General features: G+C 41.8%; 1 protein-coding gene across 2 annotated transcripts; it reads left to right on the forward strand.

Moving 5' to 3' along the window:
• The first annotated feature begins 4,448 nt into the window (after positions 1 to 4,448).
• On the forward strand, positions 4,449 to 23,102 carry GINM1 (glycoprotein integral membrane 1). 2 transcript variants are annotated; one of them, XM_043457170.1, is made up of 9 exons: positions 4,461 to 4,638; positions 10,279 to 10,335; positions 10,495 to 10,591; positions 11,777 to 11,824; positions 18,057 to 18,208; positions 18,741 to 18,897; positions 19,396 to 19,526; positions 21,221 to 21,384; positions 22,391 to 23,102. In XM_043457170.1, exons 1-9 carry the CDS (start codon positions 4,519 to 4,521, stop codon positions 22,500 to 22,502), a joined length of 1,038 nt encoding a protein of 345 aa, XP_043313105.1. In that variant the 5' UTR covers positions 4,461 to 4,518; the 3' UTR covers positions 22,503 to 23,102. The 2 variants fall into 2 exon arrangements, with proteins under 2 accessions (XP_043313106.1, XP_043313105.1); XM_043457171.1 differs by lacking the exon at positions 11,777 to 11,824 and having other exon boundaries at positions 4,449 to 4,638.
• The last annotated feature ends 1,393 nt before the right edge of the window (positions 23,103 to 24,495 follow it).

Consider the following 24,495-nt stretch of genomic DNA (forward strand, 5'->3'; position numbering starts at 1 on the left):
CTACTGGATCATCGAAAAAGCAAGAGAGTTCCAGAAAAACATCTACTTTTGCTTTATACGCCAAAGCCTTTGACTGTGTGGATCACAATAAACTGTGGAAAATTCTTAAAGAGATAGGAATACCAGACCACCTGACCTCCCTCCTGAGAAATCTGTATGTGGGTCAAGAAGCAACAGTTAGAACTGGACATGGAACAACAGACTGGTTCCAAATCAGGAAAGGAGTACATCAAAGCTGTATATTGTCACCCTGGTTATTTAACTTATATGCAGAGTACATCATGAGAAATGCTGGGCTCAGTGAAGCACAGGCTGGAATCATACTGCCAGGAGAAATATCAATAACCTCAGCCATGCACATGACACCACCCTTATGGCAGAAAGCAAAGAACTAAAGAGCCTCTTGATGAAAGTGAAAGAGGAGAGTGAAAAACTAGGCTTAAAACTCAACATTCAGAAAACAAAGATCATGGCATCCGGTCCCATCATTTCATGGCTAATAGATGGGGAAACAATAGAAACAGTGACAGACTTTATTTTTGGGGGCTCCAAAGTCACTGCAGATGGTGACTGCCACCATGAAATTAAAAGACACTTGCTCCTTGAAAGAAAAGCTATGACAAACCTAGATAGCATATTAAAAAGCAGAGATATTACTTTGCTGACAAAGGTCCATCTAGTCAAAGCTATGATTTTCCCAGTAGTCATGTATGAATGTGAGAGTAGGACCATAAAGAAAGCTGAGCACCGAAGAATTGATGGTTTTAAACTGTGGTGTTGGAGAAGACTCTTGAGAGCCCCTTGGACAGCAAGGAGATCCAACCAGGCCATCCTAAAGGAAATCAGTCCTGAATATTCATTGGAAGGACTGATGCTGAAGCTGCAATAGTTTGGCCACCTAATGTGAAGAACTGACTCCTTGGGAAAGACCCTGATGCTGGGAAAGATTGAAGGCAGGAGGAGAAGGGGATGAGATGGTTGGATGGCATCACCGATGAGATGGACATGAGTTTGAGTAAGCTCTGGGAGTTGACGATGGACAGGGAAGCCTGGCGTGCTGCAGTCCAGGGGGTCACAAAGAGTTAGACACGACTGAGCGACTGAACTGAACTGAACTGAAACTAGGTTAAGCTGAAGACCAAAGGAGAGGGACATAGTTTTATAGAGAAAAGGGGGTTATTGGGAGGGATGGTTTTGAGTAGAAATCCATTCGAAGAGAAGTGTGAAAGTGTTAGTCGCTCAGTCATGTCCAACTCTTTGCAACTCCATGAACTGTAGCCTGTTAGGCTCTGCTGTCCATGAAATTCTCCAGGCAAGAATACTGCAGTGGGTTGCCATTCCCTTCTCCAGGGGATTCAGGGACTGAACCCGAATCTCCTGCATTGCAGGCAGACTCTACCATCTGATTCACCAGGAACCTCTGGGGAGAGAGCAGGAGTTCAAACTTCTCATTGACCGAATGTGGTGGTTTCTCATTGGCAGGCTATTGCTGGGTAAGGAGAAAACTTTCCTTATGCTGGAGCAGTACAGTAAGCCTCTTCCTTTTGGAAATGCATGGTGCCTCTCTCTTCTTGTTTTGGGGTTCTGCAGCACAGGGAATGATAAGGCATGAGAGCTCCCCCGTTGGGGCTTCCGGATATCCGTCATTTTATTTTTTTTTTTAAGTTGTTTTTTCTGTTATGTTTTTGGTTGTTTTGGGTGGCAGGCGGAATCATAGTTCCCAACCAGGATGAACTCCGAGCCCCCTGCAATGGAAGTTTGGAGTCTTAACCACTGGGCCACCGGAGGAGTCCCTATTTTGTTTTTTAACTTATTTGCTTTTTAAAAGCTTTTATTTTATCAATTTTTCTTCCAGTTTTATTGAGATATAATTGACATATAAGTTTATGTATATGTTTAAGGTATGCAGGGCTTCCCTTGTGGCTCAGCTGGTAAAGAATCCACCTGCAATGCCGGAGACCTGGGTTTGATCCCTGGGTTGAGACGATCCCTGGAGAAGGGAAAGGCTACCCACTCCAGTATTCTGGCCTGAAGAGTTCCATGGACTGTATAGTCCATGGGGTCTCAAAGAGTTGGACATGACTGAGCAACTTTCACTTCAGATCACTTTAAGGTATACAACATAATGAAGTTATTATCACAATAAGTTTAGTGAGTATCCATCATCTCATATGTACATAAAATTAAGAAAACAGAAAAAAAATTTTCTTGTAATGAGAACTTTTAGGATTTACTTTCTTAACAACTTTCATATATTGCATAATATTGTTATAGCCACGCTTTTGCGGGAAACAGACTCACTCAGAAGGACAATGCAGATAGTGGAGTGCAGTTTATTACGCCGGCGGGCCCAAGGCAGAGTCTCCTCTTAGCCAAGGACCCCGTCCAGCATTTGTGAAAATCTTTTATACCCCATGCGTACGTGTCTAAATCCACCTCCTGCCCCATGTGTACGTGTCTTAACCCACCACCTGCCCCATGTGTACGTGTCTTAACCCACCACCTGCCCCATGTGTACGTGTCTTAAACAGTCAATAGTCAATAAGCCCGCAGTTACATTCCAACCAGTTAATAATCGATAAGCCTGTGATTACATCTTGACAGATACGAAAAAAAGTTTATGACCTGTCTGGAGACAGGTGTGATCACGGTATGCCTCCTCTTAGGCAATGAGTAGCCTGGATGTGATCTTCAGGATTCCTCTGTCTGGAGGGGGTCTTATCCTTCCATTGTCGTCCTCACAGGCACTAAGCAGAGAGTTCAGAGTCCACTGGAGAGGCAGTCGAGCACAGCCAGCACGGACAGGCCTGAGATGGAGTTCAGGCCCTATGAATTCCTTCTTCAATATAACATACATCAGTGCTGCTTATATTTATCGTGTTTTACATTACATCCTAGTATTTATCTTATAACTAGATGTTTGTACCTTTTAACTGCCTTCATCCACTTCCCCCCTCCCACTGCCTCCCGGACTTTCTTTTAAATGGGGTTTCTTTATTTTCACATTTGCTTTAGAGGGTTTCACCAATAGTTTTTTTTTTTTTTAACCAAAAGTTTTTTTTAACCTGAAGTGGGGAAGAAAAATCTGTCATTGTCAATTTATAGGTTAAGATACTGGCTAGAAAAGCCCTGAGAGCCAAGGTGACCTGGCTTCCAGCAGAGTGCTGCTCCCTCGCCTCTCCAGTGATCCGATGAATGTTGAACTTAATGCGCGGTTGGTCCTTGGCCTTGGCACAATAAATCCCTGGGGAACTTTAAAAACTATCAATACCCAAGCTGCTGCCCAGACTTATTAAACAGAAACTCAGGTTCCCCGGAAGACCCCAGAAACAGCAATTTTTAAAAGTGCTCAGACAATTCCCAAGTGCAAACCAAGGTGAGAAGTAACGATTTAATAAACTCCTCCTCCAAACGTGAGGGCTTCCCTAGGTGGCGCATGTGATAAAGAACTCGACTACCAGTGCCGGAGACAGAAGACAGCGGTTGGATCCCTCAGCTGAGAAGATCCCCTGGAGGAGGGCATGGCAACCCACTCCAGTATTCTTGCCTGGAGAACCCTCATGGAGGAAGGATCCCGGGGGGCTACATACAGGCCATAGGGTCGCAAAGAGTCAGAAAGGAGTGAAGCGACCTAGCAGGGCACGCTAGGTGATATACCCCAAATGTGATACTCAGTTCAGTCGCTCAGTCGTGTCCGACTCTTTGCGACCGCATGGACTGCAGCACGCCAGCCAGCCCCCTCCCCCACCGACTCCCAGAGCTTACTCAAACTCATATTCATCCAGTCGGTGATGTCATCCAACCATCTCATCCTCTGTCGTCCCCTTGTCCTCCCGCCTTCAATCTTTCCCAGCATCAGGGTCTTTTCCAATGAGTCAGTTCTTCGCATCAGGTGGTCAAAGTATTGGGAGTTTTAGCTTCAACATCAGTCTTTCCAATGAATATTCAGGATTGATTTCCTTTAGAGTTGATTATCCAAACGTGATAGGTACAACAGTGTTCTGATACATTACCATTATTTTCACTTTGTCAGTTCAGTTCAGTCGCTCAGTCGTGTCCGACTCTTTGCGACCCCATGAATCGCAGCACGCCAGGCCTCCCTGTCCATCACCAACTCCCGGAGTTTACTCAAACACATGTTCACTTTGTAGATATATGTAAATATATACACATAGAGACATACTGATGTACACATACAGTATATACTAAATCAAAAACAACGGCAATGAGAATGTTTACACTCATTCAGGTGAGGAAATTCTCCTCAAATCAGAAAGCCGGTCTAATGACGAAATCGGACCTTCTGTGACTTGACCCCGCCCCCGAACGTTGTGCGGCGGCCTAGAGCTGATCTCGGAGACTTCCGGGTCCCGCCCCGCCCTCGCCCCGCCCCGCCCCGCCCCCACAAAGGCTCCCCACCCCACCCCGCCCCACGAAAAGCCCCGCCCCTCAGGCCCGCTAGGCCCTGGCCTCCCGCCCGTAGGCCCACGCCCGCCGCCCGCCCCCGGCCTGTCCAAGATGGAGGGCGCTCCGAGGGCGCCCCTCGCTCTCCGGCTTTTCGTCTTCGCGGCCTTGCCAGCCACCGGGTGGCTGACGACCGGCACCCTGGAGCCGCCGCTCCTGCCGCCAGCCCCGAAGGTAGGGCTAGGCGGACGCGACTCTGCCGGGATCCTCGGGGAGAAGCCCGGGCCGGGGACTTGGGACGGCAGCGTCCGCATCGACGCCTCCCACCTCCCCGCCGGCAGGCCGGGGACTGGGGGCCGGGCTCCCAGAGGGCGGGGAGTGGTGGGGAGAAGCACCCAAGGAAACGGGGGCGGCAGGGGACGGGGGAGGCGAGAGAGTGAAAGGGAATCTTTAACGTGTGGTTAAGCCCGGCGCAGCGAAACTGCTTGTTTGGGTAGTCTCGTGTGTTGTCGTCTTGACGGGCGTTTGCCGTCGAAAGTCGCCGATCACCGCCTTTTGTAATGGCGCCTTCTTGGGGTAGAGCCGGGCTCTGGGGCGAGGCAGTGTTTATGTGCTAGGGAAACGTGGAAGTTGCTCAACGAGAGAGAGCGAGGGCGTTTCCAGGCCACCTGTCTGCTGCAGCGGGTGGCGGGAAGGAATGCCTGCCCCCGGCGCGCGGGGCTCCGGGTGCGCGCAAGCCGGGTGCCCGGGGTCCGCAGAGGCAGAGAGACGGAAGACCCCGCGCAGACCCTGCCGGCCTGCCTTTAGCGGGCGGTGTTAGAGGAGCCGGTCTCTAAACCCGGTGGGGCCAGGCGCGCCAGCATCCGCTGGGAACCTGGTAGAAACGCTCCAATCAAAAGCTCGAGGGTGAGGACCCAGCAGAGCGTTGCAGCAGGCTCTCCATCCAGGTGATCCCGAGGTGGGCTGAAGTTTGCGCATCACCGCGTGCTTCTACTGAAGGGTGACTGGTTCTTACCGCTTTTGCCCTTAACTCTCGGGGGGACTCTCGCTGCTCTTAACCAGTATTTGCTTCTCAGCCGTTGAATGTGTGATGGGGGAAAAGTCTGAAGACTTCACAATGCGATTTTCCCAGAATGAGAAGAAACGACATAGGTGCACCTTTTCTTACTAATCAAGACCTGAATACCCAGCATTTAGGGGTGACTGACACCATAAATGTCACTGTTTCAAGAGTTATGGCGTTACCCTTCCTGGCTACAAAATTAATAGCGTACCTCGGTTTCAGTTCTCTTGGGATTTTCCAAGAAGCCACACCATGCCAAGCTCTAAGAACCACTTATATCCAAAGTGGACCACAGTTGCAGCTGTTCGAAAATATGAATATGAGATCGAGACCAAATTAAAATGAAGTAATTCCTAGTGTCCTGGAAATAGAGTCATTGGTTACCCCTTTTCCAGACTTTAGAGACTTATCATAGTTATTTATCAACCCCAAAGACCTTTGAGTCTATTCCTATTATATGCTTGCCTTTAGACTGCAGGCTGATAATACACCTTACTGTGGGTTCTTAGTGAGTTGTTCATTTCAGTTCTTATGATTTCTGTCTGCTTTTGGGAAATCCAGATCCACACTCATTTCATTGGTTAAATGAATGCTCTGCAACTAGGAGGAGAATCTCATTCCTTGGAAGGTTCATGTGGGAAGCTGAGGCCTCTGAATCGAAACATTTTTCAAAGTTTTATTGTGAAAAATTTCAAAGGTACAGAACATTTGAAAGAGTTTTAGAGTGGTCATGCATATTTGATAGGAGTTGTTCTGTTGACTGTTGTGCAGCAATGGTGTGTTTGAACTCTGCATCATGGTAACCACTGGACTACTATGGTTATTGAGTATTTGAAATGTGGCCAGTGTGACTGAGGAACTGAGTTTTTAATATGTTGTTTAGTTTTAATTAAATGTAAATAGTCACATGTGATTAGTGGATACCATGTTGAATAATACCAATTCAGCCTACCATTTGTATTTTAATCTACTTCCCTGGTGGCTCAGACGTTAAAGTGTCTGCCTACAATGCGGGAGACCCGGGTTCAATCCCTGGGTTGCGAAGATCTCCTGGAGAAGGAAATGGCAACCCACTCCAGTATTCTTGCCTGGAAAATCCCGTGGACGAAGGAGCCTGGTAGGCTACTGTCCATGGGGTCAAAAAGAATCAGACATGACTGAGCGACTTCACTTTACACTTTATACTTGCTTTATTACACACGTTTTCATCTGTTTATCTTCGTATCCCGCCTGACCTAAATGTAAGAAAATTGGTTGAAGTTAGGAAAATTCTCTGTGTATCTCTTCAGTCACTCATTTATTGGATTATAAGCATTTTTCTGTTTTGTTTACATACGTAAGTTGTCAGCTGTTGAGGTTACACAGATTGTGAAGTAATAAAATTTTTTTTTACAGTTTATTTTTCTAATATTAAAATGACTTAGTGACCAAAGAGAGGGGGCAGCCAGAGGACGCTTATTTTCTTATATGTGTAAATATTTTTTTCTTATATGTGTAAATATTTATTTCATTTATTTCCCTCAGACTTACTTTAAACCAGGTATCTATCACTTTTGTTCTTAGGAAGTCATTTTGTTCCAGGTAGGCATTTGTGAGTGATGGAATCAGAGGAGAATTGAAAATGAGTGGGGAGAGACTTCAGTTCTGCCACCCATTTCTAAGTGTACACTGCCCTGGCTGACAAGCCTGTACTTCCAGTTCCGTCAGAGGCTCTTGGAAAGAGCAAGAAATATGACCTGGCTCTGAACTTTGGTTTAGGAGGCAGGAAGGGATGAGAGTTTCTCCTGATGTGAAGTCATTCAAGAGGATCCAAAAGAATGTAATTGAAGTTGGCCCTCTGGAAAATATAGTGTGCTCATGTCTATTCATTGTCTTTTCCAAAGACAACGGGTCCAGTTCTACTGGGCAAGTGATGTATGTAAGTGCAGTAAATCACTCACAATATAGGGTATGTTCTCTACTGAAAGGCAGAATCTATAAAAAGGTTTCTCAGAAGAGCATCACTGGAGACTTATCTCCAGACTGTTAGAAGAACAGTGCTCTGAAGTTTTCAAATAGATTGTCTAGTTTGGAAAGAATGAATTCTTGACTGAAATTTGGGCATAAAACAGTACAGCCAGCAACTTGATGGTTTATTGAATGTTAGTTTGTTCTAAGAGATGAGTTCACTTGTTCTAACCCACACTTAATTCTAGATAAGGATGAGCCAGAAGAAAACTGGGCTGGAGCTGAGGAATCACTAGTCCTAAAGCTTCCTGGGCTCCTTTGGGAGTTGGGAAGTGGACCAAAGTCATCCTGAATAGATGGTACGAACTTACATGTTTGTATCCTCTTTATCAAGTTGTCCCAGGAATCAATAAACTCAGCCCATAAAATTACTGTCTTAGTCTCTCATTTTTTAGAAATCTATAAAGTATTGGGGTTGCTCATGGTGCCAAGAAATACACTGGTATGTTAGTTTGATGTTTATGAATAATTTTTCTTGGGGAGGAGCCAAGATGGCAGAGGATTAGGACGGGGAGACCACTTTCTCCCTTACAAATTCGTCGAAAGAACATTTGAACGCTGAGCAAACTTCACAAAACAACTTCTGATCGCTAGCAGAAGACATCAGGCGCCCAGAAAAGCAGACCATCGTCTTCGAAAGGAGGTAGGACAAAATATAAAAGATAAAAAGAGAGACAAAAGAGCTAGGGACGGAGACCCATCCCGGGAAGGGAGTCATAATAGAGGACGTTTCCAAACACCAGGAAACCCTCTCACGGGCGGGTCTGGGGGAAGTTTTCGAACCTCGAAGGGCAACCTAACTGGGAGTAAAAATAAATAAAACTCACAGATTACATGCCTAAAAGCAACTCCCAGCAGAAAAGTACCTCAGACGCCCGCATCCGCCACCAGCAAGTGGGGGCGGAACGGAGAGGAGCGGGTGGCATTGCTTAGGGTAAGGACCGGGCCCGAATGCCCTGAGGGCAATCGGAGGGACCTAACGTGAGATAGAAACTTAAACTGTGGGATAGCAAGAGAGAGAGAGAGAATATTAATCTGCTGGCCGTTCGCAGAACAAAGGGACTGAGCAATTCCGGAGAAGAGCTAGCCGGTGGCGGACCGGCCTATTCCCGCCATCCCCGCCAGAGGCAGGAGGCAGGGGGGAGGGGAAAGGGGCAAACTCGGCCCCAGAGACGGCACCCCCTACCACACTGCAGAAGGCCTCCAGTTTCTAACCAAAGACTTCCTGAGATTCTGGATGGTCGACATCCGCCGGGAGGGTCGCGGCTAGAGCCCAGCTCCCGAGAATAGACACAAGCCACACGCACCGACTGGCGCGGAAACTGAGGCTGGGGCCGCGGAAGGGAGAAGGCGCACCGCACCCGGGGAGAGTGCGCCCGTCAAGCTCCTGGCTGCCGGAGCTGCTCGGGCGGGGAAGGCACAAAACGCAGGCGCGACCGAGTCCATGCTTTTGTGGAATACCCGAAAACTGGAACCGCACGCAACGCAGGGCCCGCTCCATATAGAGCAGCCGGGAGCCTGAGCAGTGTAGATGGGGAAAGCACACACTCGTGAGCCGGGGCAAACCCAGTGTGGCCGGGACGCGGCGCGTGCTACCCACACACAGTGGTATCTGTCTGCAGCGCCCCTCCCTCCCCGCAGCACGACTGAACAAGTGAATAATTTTTCTCTTTGAAAATTAAGAATACCCCCCCCCCAAAGGTATTTAAGAGGAGTCTTCTTTTTGTTCTAGGATAACAGCGTCTGTGAATACGCTTAGGAAATAATTTCATTTACAGATAATAAATTATAGTTCCTGTGACCCTGAATACTTAAAATAGTGCTTTCTTTTGTGTAGTGAGCATCTCATGAATAAACTTAAATATTTGAGTAGACTGTCTTTGAGCATCCCGTGAGAGGCACTGAAACTCTGCACCCCAATGCCCATGGGCATTAGAAGACACCTCTAAGAAGGATAAGAGCAAGTTTGTATGTGAAAACAATAAAGTTGGAAACATTTGATGTCTGCTCTCATGGATGTCTGCTCTCATGGAACAAATAAATAAATTGATGGTATATTACACAATGCTGTTAAAAAGTGTCTACATCTACCCACATAACTGTTTTAAATGAAAGAAGTTCCAGAAGAATACATGCAATATTATTCCACTTAGAAAGTTCAGGCACAGATGAAACTAAACAATAGGTTGTTAGAGAGCACATGGGGAGTTAAACTGTAGAGGAAAGCAAGAAATGTGAACATGGAAGACAGTATAGGGATTCCTTCTGAGGGGCAGTGGGAAATGTGACAGAAAGGATCATGCAGGGGACTTAGAAGATCTGAATGACATTTTAGTTTTGCTCCTGGGTAGGAATACATGAGTGTTTATCCTTTCTTTTAAACTTTGTATTTGCATATTACATGCTCAGATACATGATATATTTCATATTAAATGGATAAGTGTATAGATTATGAAAAACTGAAATTGTGAATAATGGCATTTAAAAGGCTATAAAGGGAATTCCCTGGTGGTCTAGCAGTTAAGATTCAGTGTTTTCACTGCTGGGACCCTGGGTTCCATCCCTGGTTGGGGAACTAAGATCCTGAAAGCCACCCCCCCCCCCCAACACACACAAAAGAGCTGTAAAAATGAAACTGATGAGTCGTGTTTTCTTTTTTTTTCTTGATGAGTTTTTTAACAGTGTTCTTTTAATGTAGTCATAAGCGATCATACAGTAAGTATAACTGAGGGAGAAGAGAATGAACTGAGTTATTCTCAGTTCAGCAAATGCATACCTACCTGATTTGTGTATTTATTTTGCAGGACAGCATCAGAATTAATGTAACCACCCTGGAGGATGGGAAGGTGTCTAAAGAACAGGTGTGTCTTTGTTATGCTTTCATTATATCACTTAGCTAAGTATCATGCAGACTATTTTATTTTTTATCTATACACCCCATTTAGATAAAGTATTTTTGACATGAGTTTGTCATCATTTGTAAACCATTGGAATTAATGTATATGCTGCTTTATTTTAAGGTTGTTCTTAACATAACCTATGAGAGTGGACAGGTATATGTAAATGACTTCCCTGTAAATAGTGGTGTAACCCGAATAAGCTGTCAGACTTTGATAGGTGAGTACTGCTAAATTATTTCCATTATTCTGTGTTTAATAGCACTAAGTGAAACACAATTCTTTGATATTATTTATTTCCATTTTAAATTAATAATATACATCATTACTAAAGTATATGATAACATTAATGGATTTAAAACTCTTTTCCTACTTAATATTGGTTATTTCTGGCATTTTCCTCTATCATGGCATTGATATTACTCAGAACTGTACGTCTGGGAAAAAAAAAAAAAGAACTGCATGTCTGGTAGGTTAATAACAATGTAAGAATGTTCCTCGAGGTAGTAAATAGGGATTTACAAGCAAGGCAAAATCTCTTCACATTTGTAAAAAGCAAAGAGAAGTGAATTGTCTTTCTGATTCTTCTACCTTTATGTCTAAATTACATTTTCCTTTTTAACCTTTTAAAATCTTAAGTTGTTTAAAGACAAGCAAACATGTTACATTAGAATATACCCATTGTTTGAATGAGATAAAGAATATGAGAAATTTGTATAATATTCCTGTTACCTATTTTAATATACAGATTTAAGGCAGTAAGTATTTCTCTGACCACTTGTGTCCTTTACTTAATTCATTATGTGTCTTTATTATCATTCCATTCAGAGTGTTTTCCAGTTATTTATTGTGATATTTCCTTGTCCTAGGAGTCATTTTGAAGTATATTGCTTAATTTTCAAACACTGAGGGATTTTTTTTTCTTTTTTTACTGATTCCATCTCTATCATCAGAGATGTAGCTGTATAATTTTAACCCTTTGAATTTAGAGACTTGCTGTATAGCTTAACATATGGTCAGTTTTAATAAATGTTGCTTTCCATTTGTATTTGAAAAGAAAGTTAACCATTTAATTAGTTGGATATGATGTTCTATATCTGTTAAGTCAAATTTGTTAACCACGTTCAGTCTTTTATGGATTTACTGATTTTTGTTTGTTTGTTTGCTTGCCCTGTGAATTACTGAGAATGGTATGTTAAAATCTGCGCTAAGAACATTTGTTCTTTCAGTTTTGTCAGTTTTTGCTTTGTATATTTTGACATACAGTATTACTAAATCCATGCAGATTTAGAGCTGTTATGTCTTCTGGTGAATCCACTCTTTTGTCATTATAATATGTCCTTATTTATCTCTAGTGATGTTCTTGCCTTAAAATCAGCTTTATCTAAATATATTATTTTACCAGTAACTGCTTTTTGGCTGGACATGGAGGAGGATGGTGGATGGTTTTGTGGTATGTTTCCATTTTTTTTCAGTCTTCCTGGGTCCTTATAATTAAGGTGAATGTCTTACAAGCAGCATATACTTGTGGTTTCTTTTTTCTTTCTTTTTTTAAATTCAGGCTATCATTCTGTCTTTAATTGGAATTTCAATTTACTTATATTAATGTAATAAATGATATATTTAGATTTAGATAGTCTATCTTGATTATTTGTTTCCTGTGTCTTATCTGTTCTGTTTCTTTTTTTTCTTTTTTGTCCTCTTCTGGGTTATTTACTTTTTGTTTCATTGTCCCATTCTATCTTGTTGGTTTTTATATTATTTTACGTTCTTTATATTATTTTATGTTCTTTTAATGGTTACCCTTGAGATCAGTAAACTCATACTTTTATCATTTCCAAACCACTGCAGGAATCTTAGAACACTTAAACTCTGTTTATTCTCTTTCTGCTTTTAAATTTTTTAATTTAATTTTTATTTTTTTAGCCTTATGCCTTGAGGGGTCTTAGCTCCCTGACCAGGGATTGAATCTGGGCCATGGCAGTGAAAGCCCGGGGTCCTAACCATCAGACCACCAGGGAATTCACCCCCCGCCCCCCTTGCTGCTTTTGTGTTGCTATTTTCATGAATTTTAACTCTTTGGATTCTTAAACCCTGAGCACCATAAGCTGTTCTTGGTGTTTTCCTGTAGTCCAGTGTTCTTTTGTGCTTACCCTCACAGTTACTCTTTCTATTGCTTTTCATTCCTTCCTGAACATCTGTATTCCCCTCTGGAGTTATTTTCCCTCTACCTAAAGAATTTGGCTTAGTATTTATTCAGTGCAGATTTCAGTGTTTGTGTTTGTGTTCATGTTTTTACATGTTTCCTATGGTTCTCAGTGAGAGAGTTGGTGTACTGCAAGTTAATCCATCATAGTGGGGAAAAGAAGTGCCGTTACTGGTTTGAATAACATTCCACTGATGTTATATGTATTAGGAATTTGACGTGGGGCACAGTCTGCCTGCTTTATTTACTATAGTCATCTTTCTAGTCATCCCAGTTGCATTGAGTTTATTTTCTTGAAAGCTGAAGTAAAAGCCTGTCTTACCATTTCACAGGAATCTTTAAAACATTAAATGTAACTACAACAAGAGTCTCCTATCCTTAATTCTTTAAAAAAATTCTTCTTTGTAGATGTATTAGTTATATTGCTGTTTAACAGTTGAACCCAAATGTTGTAGCCTGTGACACTATTATCTCCTAGTTCCTGTAGGTCATAAATTTGAGCTTGGCTTAGCTGGGTGTTCTGACTGGCTCAGCTGGGAAAGGTCTGCTTCCTAGCACTCGTGGTTCTTGACAGGATTCATTTCCTTGTGAATTGTTCCTCACAGGATGTTAGCTGGAGTCCCTCCTTCATGTTCTTGCCACGTGGGCCTCTCTGTAGAGCACCTCACAACATGGCAGCTAGCTTTATCACAGAACAAGAGAGACTGTCGGGGAGAGAGCGTACCAGCAAGGCACAGGTCACAGTCTTTATAATCTAATCACACAGGTGACATTCCAGCACTTTCGCTGTATTCTGTCTGTTCGAAACAAGTGTCTAGGTCCAGCTTGTCCTCTATAGAAGGCAGTTACAAAGGGGCATGAAGGCTGGAGGGGCAAGAGTCATTGAGAGCCATTTTGGAAAGTGGTCTCCCTCAGTAGAGAAAGTCAGAATATAGAGGGCTCTTGTTACTAGTTTTATTCTATAGCAGCCATTACAGATTTGGAGGAAGAGTCATATACATCAGTACACTTTGATGTATTGATGTGACTGCATTTTCTCATCTATTGAATCTCTGTTCTGGTGACTGGCCTTTGGGCAAACGAGTAGGTTGACAAGGAGCCTGCCTTTCGCTGAGGGAGTTCAGTTCAGTTCAGTTCAGTCGCTCAGTCGTGTCCAACTCTTTGCGACCCCATGAATCGCAGCACGCCAGGCCTCCCTGTCCATCACCAACTCCTGGAGTTTACTCAAACTCATGTCCATCGATCGGTGATGCCATCCAGCCATCTCATCCTCTGTTGTCCCCTTCTCCTCCTGACCCCAATCTCTCCCAGCATCAAGGTCTTTTCCAATGAGTCAACTCTTCGTGTGAGGTGGCCAAAGTATTGGAGTTTCAGCTTCAGCATCAGTCCTTCCAATGAACACCCAGGACTGATCTCCTTTAGGATGGACTGGTTGGATCTCTTTGCAGTCCAAGGGACTCTCAAGAGTCTTCTCCAACACCACAGTTCAAAAGTGTCAATTTTTCAGCGCTCAGCTCTCTTCACAGTCCAACTCTCACATCCATACATGACCACTGGAAAAACCATAGCCTTGACCAGACGGACCTTTGTTGGCAAAGTAATGTCTCTGCTTTTTAATATGCTATCTAGGTTGGTCATGACTTTCCTTCCAAGGAGTAAGCGTCTTTTAATTTCATGGCTGCAGTCACCATCTGCAGTGATTTTGGAGCCCCAAAAAATAAAGTCTGAAACTGTTTCTACTGTCTCCCCATCTATTTCCCATGAGGTGATGGGACCAGATGCCATGTTCTTAGTTTTCTGAATGTTAAGCTTTAAGCCAACTTTTTCACTCTCCTCTTTGACTTTCATCAAGAGGCTTTTCAGTTCCTCTTCACTGTCTGCCGTAAGGGTGGTGTCATCTGCATATCTGAGGTTATTGATATTTCTCCCAGCAATCTTGATTCCAGCTTGTGCTTCTTCCAACTCAGCGTTTCTCATGATGTACTCTGCATATAAGTTAAACAAGCAGGGTGACAATATAAAGCCTTGACGTACTCCTTTTCCTATTTGGAACCAGTCTGTTGTCCCATGTCCAGTTCTAACTGTTGCTTCCTGACCTGCATACAGGTTTCTCAAGAGGCAGGTCAGGTGGTCTGGTATTCCCATCTCTTTCAGAATTTTTCACAGTTTATTGTGATCCACATAGTCGAAGGCTTTGGCGTAGTCTATAAAGCAGAAATAGATGTTTTTCTGGAACTCTCTTGCTTTTTCGATGATCCAGGGGATATTGGCAATTTGATCTCTGGTTCCTCTGCCTTTTCTAAAACCAGCTTGAGCATCTGAAAGTTCTCGGTTCACGTATTGCTGAAGCCTGGCCTGGAGAATTTTGAGCATGACTTTACTAGCGTCTGAGATGAGTGCAATTGTGCGGTAGGTTGAGCATTCTTTGAGATTGCCTTTCTTAGGGATTGGAATGAAAACTGACCTTTTCCAGTCCTGTGGCCACTGCTGAGTTTTCCAAATTTGCTGGCATATTGAGTGCAGCACTTTCACAGTATCATCTTTCAGGATTTGAAATAGTTCAACTGTAATTCCATCACCTCCACTACCATTGTTCGTAGTGATGCTTTCTAAGGCCCACTTGACTTCACATTCCAGGATATCTGGCTCTAGGTGAGTGATCACACCATCGTGATTATCTGGATCATGAAGATCTTTTTTGTACAGTTCTTCTGTGTATTCTTGCCACCTCTTCTTAATATCTTCTGCTCCTGTTAGGTCCCTACCATTTTCTGTCCTTTATTGAGCCCATCTTTGCCTGAAATGTTCCCTTGATATCTCTAATTTTCTTGAAGAGATCTCTAGTCTTTCCCATTCTGTTGTTTTCCTCTATTTCTTTGCATTGATCACTGAGGAAGGCTTTCTTATCTCTCCTGGCTATTCTTTGGAACTCTGCATTCAGATGGGAGTATCTTTCCTTTTCTCCTTTGCTTTTTGCTTCTCTTGTTTTCACAGCTGTTTGTAAGGCCTCCTCAGACAACCATTTTGCCTTTTTGCATTTCTTTTCCATGGGGATGGTCTTGATCCCTGTCTCCTGTACAATGTCACGAACCTCTGAACCTCTGTCCATAGTTCATCAGGCTCTCTGTCTATCAGATCTAGTCCCTTAAATCTACTTCTCACTTCCACTGTATAGTCATAAGGGATTTGATTTAGGTCATACCTGAATGGTCTAGTGGTTTTCCCTACTTTCTTTAGTTTAAGTCTGAATTTGGCAATAAGGAGTTCATGATCTGAGCCATAGTCAGCTCCTGGTCTTGTTTTTGCTGACTGTATAGAGCTTCTCCATCTTTGGCTGCAAAGAATATAATCAATCTGATTTTGGTATTGACTATCTGGTGATGTCCACGTGTAGAGTCTTCTCTTGTGTTGTTGGAACAGGGTGTTTGCTATGACCAGTGCATTCTCTTGGCAAAACTCTATTAGCCAAGGAGACTACTGGATAAACAGTGAAAACACTGAAATGGACCACGAGAGAAGGGAAGTTTTCCAGTTAGAAGTCTCGAGGATGTGAGGGAGGTTAGGCAGACGAGAGAGCGGGTACCGTAATGAGCCTGAAGAAGGAGGACCCGGCAGAGAACCACCAGAGAGGTCATAGGGTGCCGCTGAAGGCGTCTAACAAGGACACTGTGTTCTCAAAACCATGTGATGGTGAGATTAATCTGGCACCATGTGCATGGTGGAAGAGGGAGGGATTACAGAAGGGGAGAACAGTTAGGTAAATATGTTGAGTAAGTAGCTAATGAACTAGGTGTTGGGTGGGGAGGTAGGTGGAGCTGGAAAGGACACATGGAAGAGATACTTTGGATCTGGAATGGTCCAAAGGGAACAACTGACTGGATACAGAGGATGAGAGTGAAGAAGTCAAAGGTAACCTAGTCATTCTTGTCCTTGGTAGTTTGGAGAACGGGAGGGGTTTCTTAACAGAAACAGAGAGGTCAAGGAGGAACAGGTTTGTGAACTTAGATTGAGACCAGGGGTTAGGCCACTTGTTTCTCAATAAAAATGTATGTACCTGTTTAAAAATTACAAATGTTAGTCTGTACCCCTTGAGATTTTAAGACTAGAGTGAGGCTTTAGCATCTGTACTGTTCCCAGTTGGTTCTGATACATAGTTAGGGTTTAGAACCACCAGACCAGGTATTTGTTTTAAATTATGTATTTATAATTCTGGGTGGAATCACTACTTCGCATAGGCTATAGAATAAGAACTTAATGCATCCTCTCAAGGAACTCGGCCCAGTTGAGACAGATTTATAAACTAAGAACTACACTGTTAGTGCTTTAAATTTTTTTTAAAAAGGCATGAACTCAGCATTGTAAGGATATGGTATCTAGAACTATTAAGTAGGAGTTTATTAAAAATGTATGGAAGGGGACTTCTCTGGAGATCCAGTGGTTGACTTTGCCTTCCAATAAAGGGGGTACTGGTTCAATCTCTAGTGGGGGTCTAAGATCCCACATACCTCAGGGCCAAAAAACCAAAACACAAAACAGAAGCAATATTGTAACAAATTGAATAAAGACTTTGAAAATGGTCCACATCAAAAAATAATAAAATTTAAGAACCTAAGGGAGGAGAGTGAGTAACGGAGAGCATGCTCGATCAAGAGAAGAGCTCGGTAAAGGCACAGTGTCGGCTTAAACAGCTGGGCCTGCATGCAGGATATCCATCTGGGTTCCTTTTTGGCGGATGATTCTCAGCCAATAACATTTGAGGAACAGAAATGAAATGCTGCTTTTGCAGCAGTTTCATTGGTTTCTATTATCTTTTTCTATAGCACTGCTCAGCTTTATAAATCAGTTGCGACTGCCACCCTCCATCACTGCTGGGGTGGGGGTAGGGTTTCTCAGCCAGAAAGAACAGGGCCAATAGCCGATCCCACTCCATCGTTTGTTAGTGGGGAGTAATTACAGGGCTTTCCCTCCCTCATCCCCATTCCCACCCTCCCCAGCGATTAACAAGTTGCCTACTGGGAAAAGAATTGACAAAAAACCCTCAAGTGTTCTTATTGCTAGAGTCCTTTCTATCACAGATTTTGTGAATGAATGAATGGATGAATGGATGTGCTCACCTCTCTAACACATGGGATTGTCTGTGTCTTCCACCCTGTTTTGTAAACAGTTGCACCTACTGGTTCCTCATAGCCAGTCTATGTAGAAGAATAGGAAAGATGTGGCAAGTGTGAAGTTCCATACAAAAGCTGAAAGTCATCAGGCATTTTTCCCTTTAAATGACTATAAGAATTGTAGGGATTTGTCAAGTTGTCTTTGTTTTCATCGATCTGAAACATCAATGAGGTCAGAAATAAAGGTAAAGATAATGGTATACAACTGTCTTGTTCCATGTAAATGTCAACAGAATGATCAAATTCAGTAACTGATTTGGTGGCATTTTTTGTTCAAAGCTATCACTACTTTTTTTTTTTTCTTTAAACAGTGAAGAATGAAAATCTGGGAAACTTGAAGGAAAAAGAATATTTTGGAATTGTCAGTGTAAGGATTTTAGTTCATGAGTGGCCTATGACATCTGGTTCCAGTTTACAACTGATTGTCATTCAAGAAGAGGTAGTAGAGATAGATGGGAAACAGGTAAGATAGTACGCTTACTATCTGGGAATTAATTGTAAAGATTTGTGTTCAGTGTTATGCACATGTTCAGTTATTTATTTCTGACTTGATAAGGAAAGAAGCTACACTAATATTGCCTGTATCCAATCATTTAGAATTGTCTATTTGTTTTAGCATTTACTTGTTTAGAATTTGAAGTCTTAATTTGAAAAAAGATCATATTTATACATGTTTATATCCCTTAAAATTATGATCATTATTAAGCAGAGCAAGGAAGTGAAGAGACTGAATTTGGTTCGTAACTCTGCTGCCGTTTCTTCTGGCCAAGTCTCTCTTAAGTCAATGAAACGAAACTGAGAGCAAACCTCTAATAGTGAGTGCTGAAGCACACTGTGTGTGATTAAAGTTGCAAATTAATTGTCTTAAAGAGGAATTCTGTGAATAGGACAAGTTTTTTAGTTTCAGAAATCAGGGAAGAAAATTCAGTTTTAGATTCTTAACCAGGTTGTGTCATTATTCAAAATAAAGAGTAATTGCATCTATTTTTTCATAGGCTCAACAAAAGGATGTTACTGAAATTGATATTTTAGTTAAGAATCAGGGAATAGTCAGACGTTCAAACTACACCCTGCCTTTAGAAGAAAGCATGCTCTACTCGATTTCCCGAGACAGTGACATTCTATTCACCCTTCCCAACCTCTCCAAAAAAGGTACTTTCAAAGACCGTTATTTAAAGTATTAAGGAAATGATTTCTTTAATCGGTAACTTTTTCATCATAGTTTGGAAGTAAGCTTCTTTTAAAAATGCTTTATAACATGTATTGCTTTATGTATCCATTTTGTAAAATGTGGTCTGTGCTGATGACAGAGGGACATTTTGCTGAAATCATCTAAAAATACATAATAAGAATTTCATTCACTTAAGTTCATTTAGAAGAGGAAATATCATTTTTTCCACTAAAACACAGAACTTAAAAAAATTTGACTTTCTATGTGACAGAATTGTAACTGCTGTCGCTCCCTTCTTACTGTCTTATTTTGAGGTTCCTTTCTGGCATTTAAATCTAAAGAATCAAATGTTTGTTTTTCTCCCACGAAAAAAATGGATGTTCTCAGCATCCTAAATGTTACTGGTGTAGAGCCCTAGAACTGGTGGGAGAGTCACCAGCACGGGCTTGGCATTGTGGTGACCTGGCTCTTCTTCCCAGGAGACAGTGTTAGTTCATTGCAGACCACCAGCCAGTATCTTATCAGGAATGTGGAAACCACTGTAAATGAAGCTCTCCCTGGCAAATTACCTGAAACTCCTCTCAGAGCTGAGCCTCCATCTTCATATAAGGTAAATCGGGTATCTGGGATTATCTTTATATGTGTTACAAGCATTTATGGTTATGGCAAAGAAAATAAGTGCTAGCGTTTTAAATGAGGTGGAAACCATGAGAATTTCATCCATGGGACGTTGTTAATAATGAACTCATCACTGTTTTAATGTGACATTTTTAGGTATTCCTGTTTTCCTTCTTAGTAATGTAGTCAGATGATGATGGTTGAGGTATAGATTTCAGTTTATTTGGGGGTCTTTCTCATATCCCCATTGGTCTGTTTATTCTGTGACTTCATGCATGCACACATGTACACATACACACAGTCCGCTCGAGACCTTGTACAGTGACTTGGCACACTTGGTTGAGTGTACTTTCTGAAATCAGACTGCCTAGGTTTGAATCCTGGTTCTGCTGCTGACTAGCTGTGTCAGCTGGGACAAGTTCCTAGCCTCTCTAACCTTTTTCTTTATGTGTACAGCAAAGGTCCATAAAGTGATGCCTTTTCTATGAGGTTGTTGTAAGCATTTAAATAAGATGGGTGCAAATATAAGTATACATTGGCACCTGTTAAATACTCACATGTGATTAATAATAGTATACTGCTGACTGGGAAGACAGGGTTCAGAGAGTATGGTGAAATCTCTATGTTAGCTCGGCCCCTTACTCAAAATAATTTACATTTAAATGAGCAGGATATGTGCTTAGTAACAAAAGATTCCAGAGATGATTCTTTGAAGAGGTTCTCACTGAAGGTTAGGATTGCTTGCTTTGGGTTACTGGAGAAACTTTGGTCATTTTTTGAATGCCTGAACTCTGGTGCCCTTACTAATCTTGCTCCATCTCTCTCAGAGCAAGGAAGAACAGACTCTTCAAAGTCCTTGCCATCAAAGCATGCCCAAGTTTCATCTATCACTGTTGAAGTACGCAGTGAACTCCCCATCACCAACGGGCATCACCGACTTGATGGACATGAGTTTGAGCAAGCTCCGCGAGTTGCTGATGGACAGGGAAGCCTGGCATGCTGCAGTCCATGGGGTCGTAAAGAGTCGGACATGACTGAGCACCTGAGCTGAACTCCCCATGGGGTTCCAAAATGTCTGTCACTCTTTCCTTCTGTTGTTTTCCAAATACTGGAAACATATAGCTGACAGGTCCATTCTGTATAAGTGGACTAGCCTTCTTGTCATGCATGCTTAGATACTCAGTCATGTCTGACTCTTTGGGATCCCAGGGACTGTAGCCTGCCAGGCTCCACTGTCCATGGGATTTTCTAGGCAAGAATAGTGGAGTGGGTTTCCATTTCCTCTTCAGGGCTCTTCCTGACCTAGGGATCAAACCAATGTCTCTTACATCTCCTGCATTGGCAGGCGGATCGTTTACCACTGGTGCCACTTGGGAAGCCCTTTATATTAGACAACACATATGAATAACTGTAAAGGATAGTAACAGGTAACAAACATTTATGCCTCTTTTGCTAGAAAATAATTTTTAAATTGTAAATAACTTTGAGGTACATTTAAAAAATAAAATGCACCCATTTAAAATGTACAGTTCGGTAAGTTTTGACAAGTGTAGATACCCATGTTACCACCATTACAGTCAAGATGTATAAATGTTACCATCACCTAAAACTAGAACATAATTTTTAAAGTTTCTTAGAGCTCAAATGAAACTTGCATATCTAACAAAAACTTTTTTTTTTTTTTAGGTGATGTGTCAGTGGATGGAAAAGTTCAGAAAAGATCTGTGCAGGTTCTGGAGCAGTATTTTCCCAATATTCTTTATGTTTTTGAATGTCATGGTGGTTGGAATTATAGGAGCAATTATAGTAATAACCATCTTAAAGGTGCTTTTCCCAGTTTGTGAATACAAGTAAGTATTTCTCATTTTTTATCAACTTTAGTATTTTTAATGATTGAAAAGTAATTGTATTTACTATAGAGTAGAAAATTTAAAAATTAGGAAGAATAAGACAAGTGGGGGGAAAAATAATATATCTTTTTTTCTAGTCCATCTTTTAGCTTTAGCAAAATTAGAAGACATTTATTGGATACCTATATGGTCAAGACACCTGTCTTGGGAATTCACATGTGGATAGGACAAACTCCGCTCTGTAAGAACTTAGTGTATTGGAGAGAAAGGGAAGTGTCTATAACGGAAAATGCATTGTGTATAATAAGAAATAAATGAAACGAGGGCTTCACTATGTATTTTCAACCACAAAGTATCAATTTAAAATGCAGTAAATTTTTGGAGACTAGCAAGGTATTTTAGTAACACGAGAAAGTAAAAGAAGTAAAAATTAAAGTTGCTTGGTTGTGTCCAACTCTTTGGGATCCCATGGACTATATAGAATTCTCCAGGCCACAATACTGAGTGGGTAGCCTTTCCCTTCTCTAGGGGATCTTCCCAACCCAGGGATTGAACCCAGGTCTCCTGCATTAGCAGGCGAACTCTTTACCAGCTGAGCCACAAGGGAAGCCCAAGAATACTGGAGTGGGTAGCCTATCCCCCCTCCAGTGAATCTTGCAGGTGGATTCGTTACCAACTGAGCTATGAGTAACAGGAGAAATGCTGTCTAAAGATCTATGGTTGCATGCCAGTGGAGTACTGATTAGAAAGCTGCTCGGGCCTAGTCTTCTTGCCCACTTTGTGCAAATCTAGGACTGTGTTTGCCATGGGGATCTGTAATTTACCTTGTCATCTCCTACAGTACCAGCTAAGGAACTTCCTCTTACTCCTCCAAACCAATTAGTTTGGTTAAAGTGAACTAACCATCATAAATAAAATGAAGCAAAAATACCTAATCCCAGGTATACATTTAATTACAACCTCAAAGTAGCCCTGTCTTACTTTAGTTTTAATTTTTGCATTTCAGAGGAATTCTTCAGTTGGATAAAGTGAATGTTATCCCTGTGACAGCTGTCAGCTTATATCCAGATGGACCTGAGAAAACAGCAGAAAACCCTGGAGATAAAACATGTGTTTAGAACACCATCTCAAATCATGGACTCTGAGTTAGCTTAATGGTTCAAATTTGCCACTCAAAATATAATTTTCTTTAAGCCATTAAGAATCAGTTTGTACACTAGAGAAATTGCTAAACTCCTAAAGCTGTCTAAAACTTGATCTTTAAAGTGACAGTTAAAGTTCACCTTATTCTATAATAGGGCTGCCTGTTCTGGTGGTGAATTATTAAAGAAAATTTAAATGCAATGGAAGAGAAGACATGTGAAGAAACTGAAACTACCAAAAGAAAAAAAAAGGGCAAGACAAAATGCCATGTGCCAATCCTTTTCAAGGTGCCTTTAAGGAAATTATATACATTTAATTACTATAATATATAAGACTTTATGAAAAGCACTTTATGAAATTCTAATTTAAAAGCTCAAGAACTTAACACTTATTTTTTTATTCAGTAAAATGTGCCTTAATATTAAGTATGTGACTCAGTATAAAAATCACTGAAGTGTGTATCATGATTTGATTGTATCCTGTACCAAGACTACTTACCTTGGATGAACCAGGATTTTAAAATAGTGACATGTTCTCACTCTAAAAATAAACTTTTTTTTTTTTTGAAGATAAAAGTACAGTGTTTTTGGAATAAAATCTTTGCCCATGTGAGTTACTTTTAATAGCTCCTTTCACATAGCACTGGCTGAAACCAAGGGTCATATCAGTTAGTAAGTCCATCAATGTTGTCTAATTAGATGTGCCTTTGCTCTCACGGTTGTCAGTATAATCCTGTTTACCCCACAATAATGTTTGGTCTTTTTTAACCATCACCCATACTGACGTATATTTTACAGTATGATCTAGGACATATAATTCTTACCTTTACCCCATGTGATACTTTCTGTTCTATTAAAATTCTTTAAGTTTAATTGTAACCCATCATTTAAACAGCTTCTTTGGTGGCTCAGTGGTATAGGATCCACCTGCAATGCAGGAACCACAGGAAACACGGGTTCGATCCCTGGGCCGGGAAGATCCCCTGGAGAAGGGAATGGCAACCCACTCCAGTATTCCTGCTTGGAGAATTCCATGGACAGAGGAGCCTGGCAGGCTACAGTCCATAGGGTTGTGAAGAGTTGGACACGACTGAAGTGATTTAGCAAGCATCATTTACAATACTTTAGAGGAAAAAAAAATAAAAATAAAAAATAAAATACTTTAGAGGGAAATGACTGGATTTTAAAACCACCTTCAATTTTGACTCAATAGGTACGTGTAGTGGAAGGATGACAGGTAGTAAAGGAGTCATTCATTCTGCTTGTTTTTAATAAGGAATAACAGCCCTGTGTAATTAATGTACTGTGTCCATCTTCTAGACAAATAATAATTTGATCCCAAAGTCACTCAGCAATTAACACTTTTTTTTTAATGTCCTTCACTAAGTTGCTAGAAATCACCAGTTCTAACTTCAAACAAGGACAGGGTCTTATTTCATCCTTTAAGCATAAGCTTGTAGCCTCTTGTGAGAACACCGCAGGAGGCTTTCACTGGCGGTGCAGGCCCGGCAGTCAGCAGCTCCTAGCCTGCCCCCTCTCCTCACCTGTGATACTTGAGACCTCAGCAAGTCATGTGGTCTTCCTGAGGCTCTGTTTTCTATGGTTGGGGTGATCCAGTAAGTATTACTTTACAAGGAATTACAAGTAGAAATCTTACCTGAAGTTTTATACCATTACTGTTTATTTCATTAATGTATATTTGTACTGTTAATTATTTTAATTACACAGTGCATCCATGAGTGATGGGTTAGTGACTTTCATTAGAGAACAGTGAGCAGCTCGAACGTAAAGGCAGCTTCTTGCCTGCAGGGCAGCCTTTTCCATGTGGGCAGAATAAAGTCAGGCAGGCAGGACTGTACAGATGTGTATATACATATACTTTTCCTTTTAAACTGCACAGTAAAATGAAGGGGCCTTTAAAGCTCTCTCAGAACCAGGAGGGAAACCGGCCATAACACCAGGCAGGAAG

The sequence above is a fragment of the Cervus canadensis genome, chromosome 33, assembly GCF_019320065.1.
Source record: "Cervus canadensis isolate Bull #8, Minnesota chromosome 33, ASM1932006v1, whole genome shotgun sequence".
In the NCBI taxonomy this organism is placed as follows: Eukaryota; Metazoa; Chordata; class Mammalia; order Artiodactyla; family Cervidae; genus Cervus; species Cervus canadensis.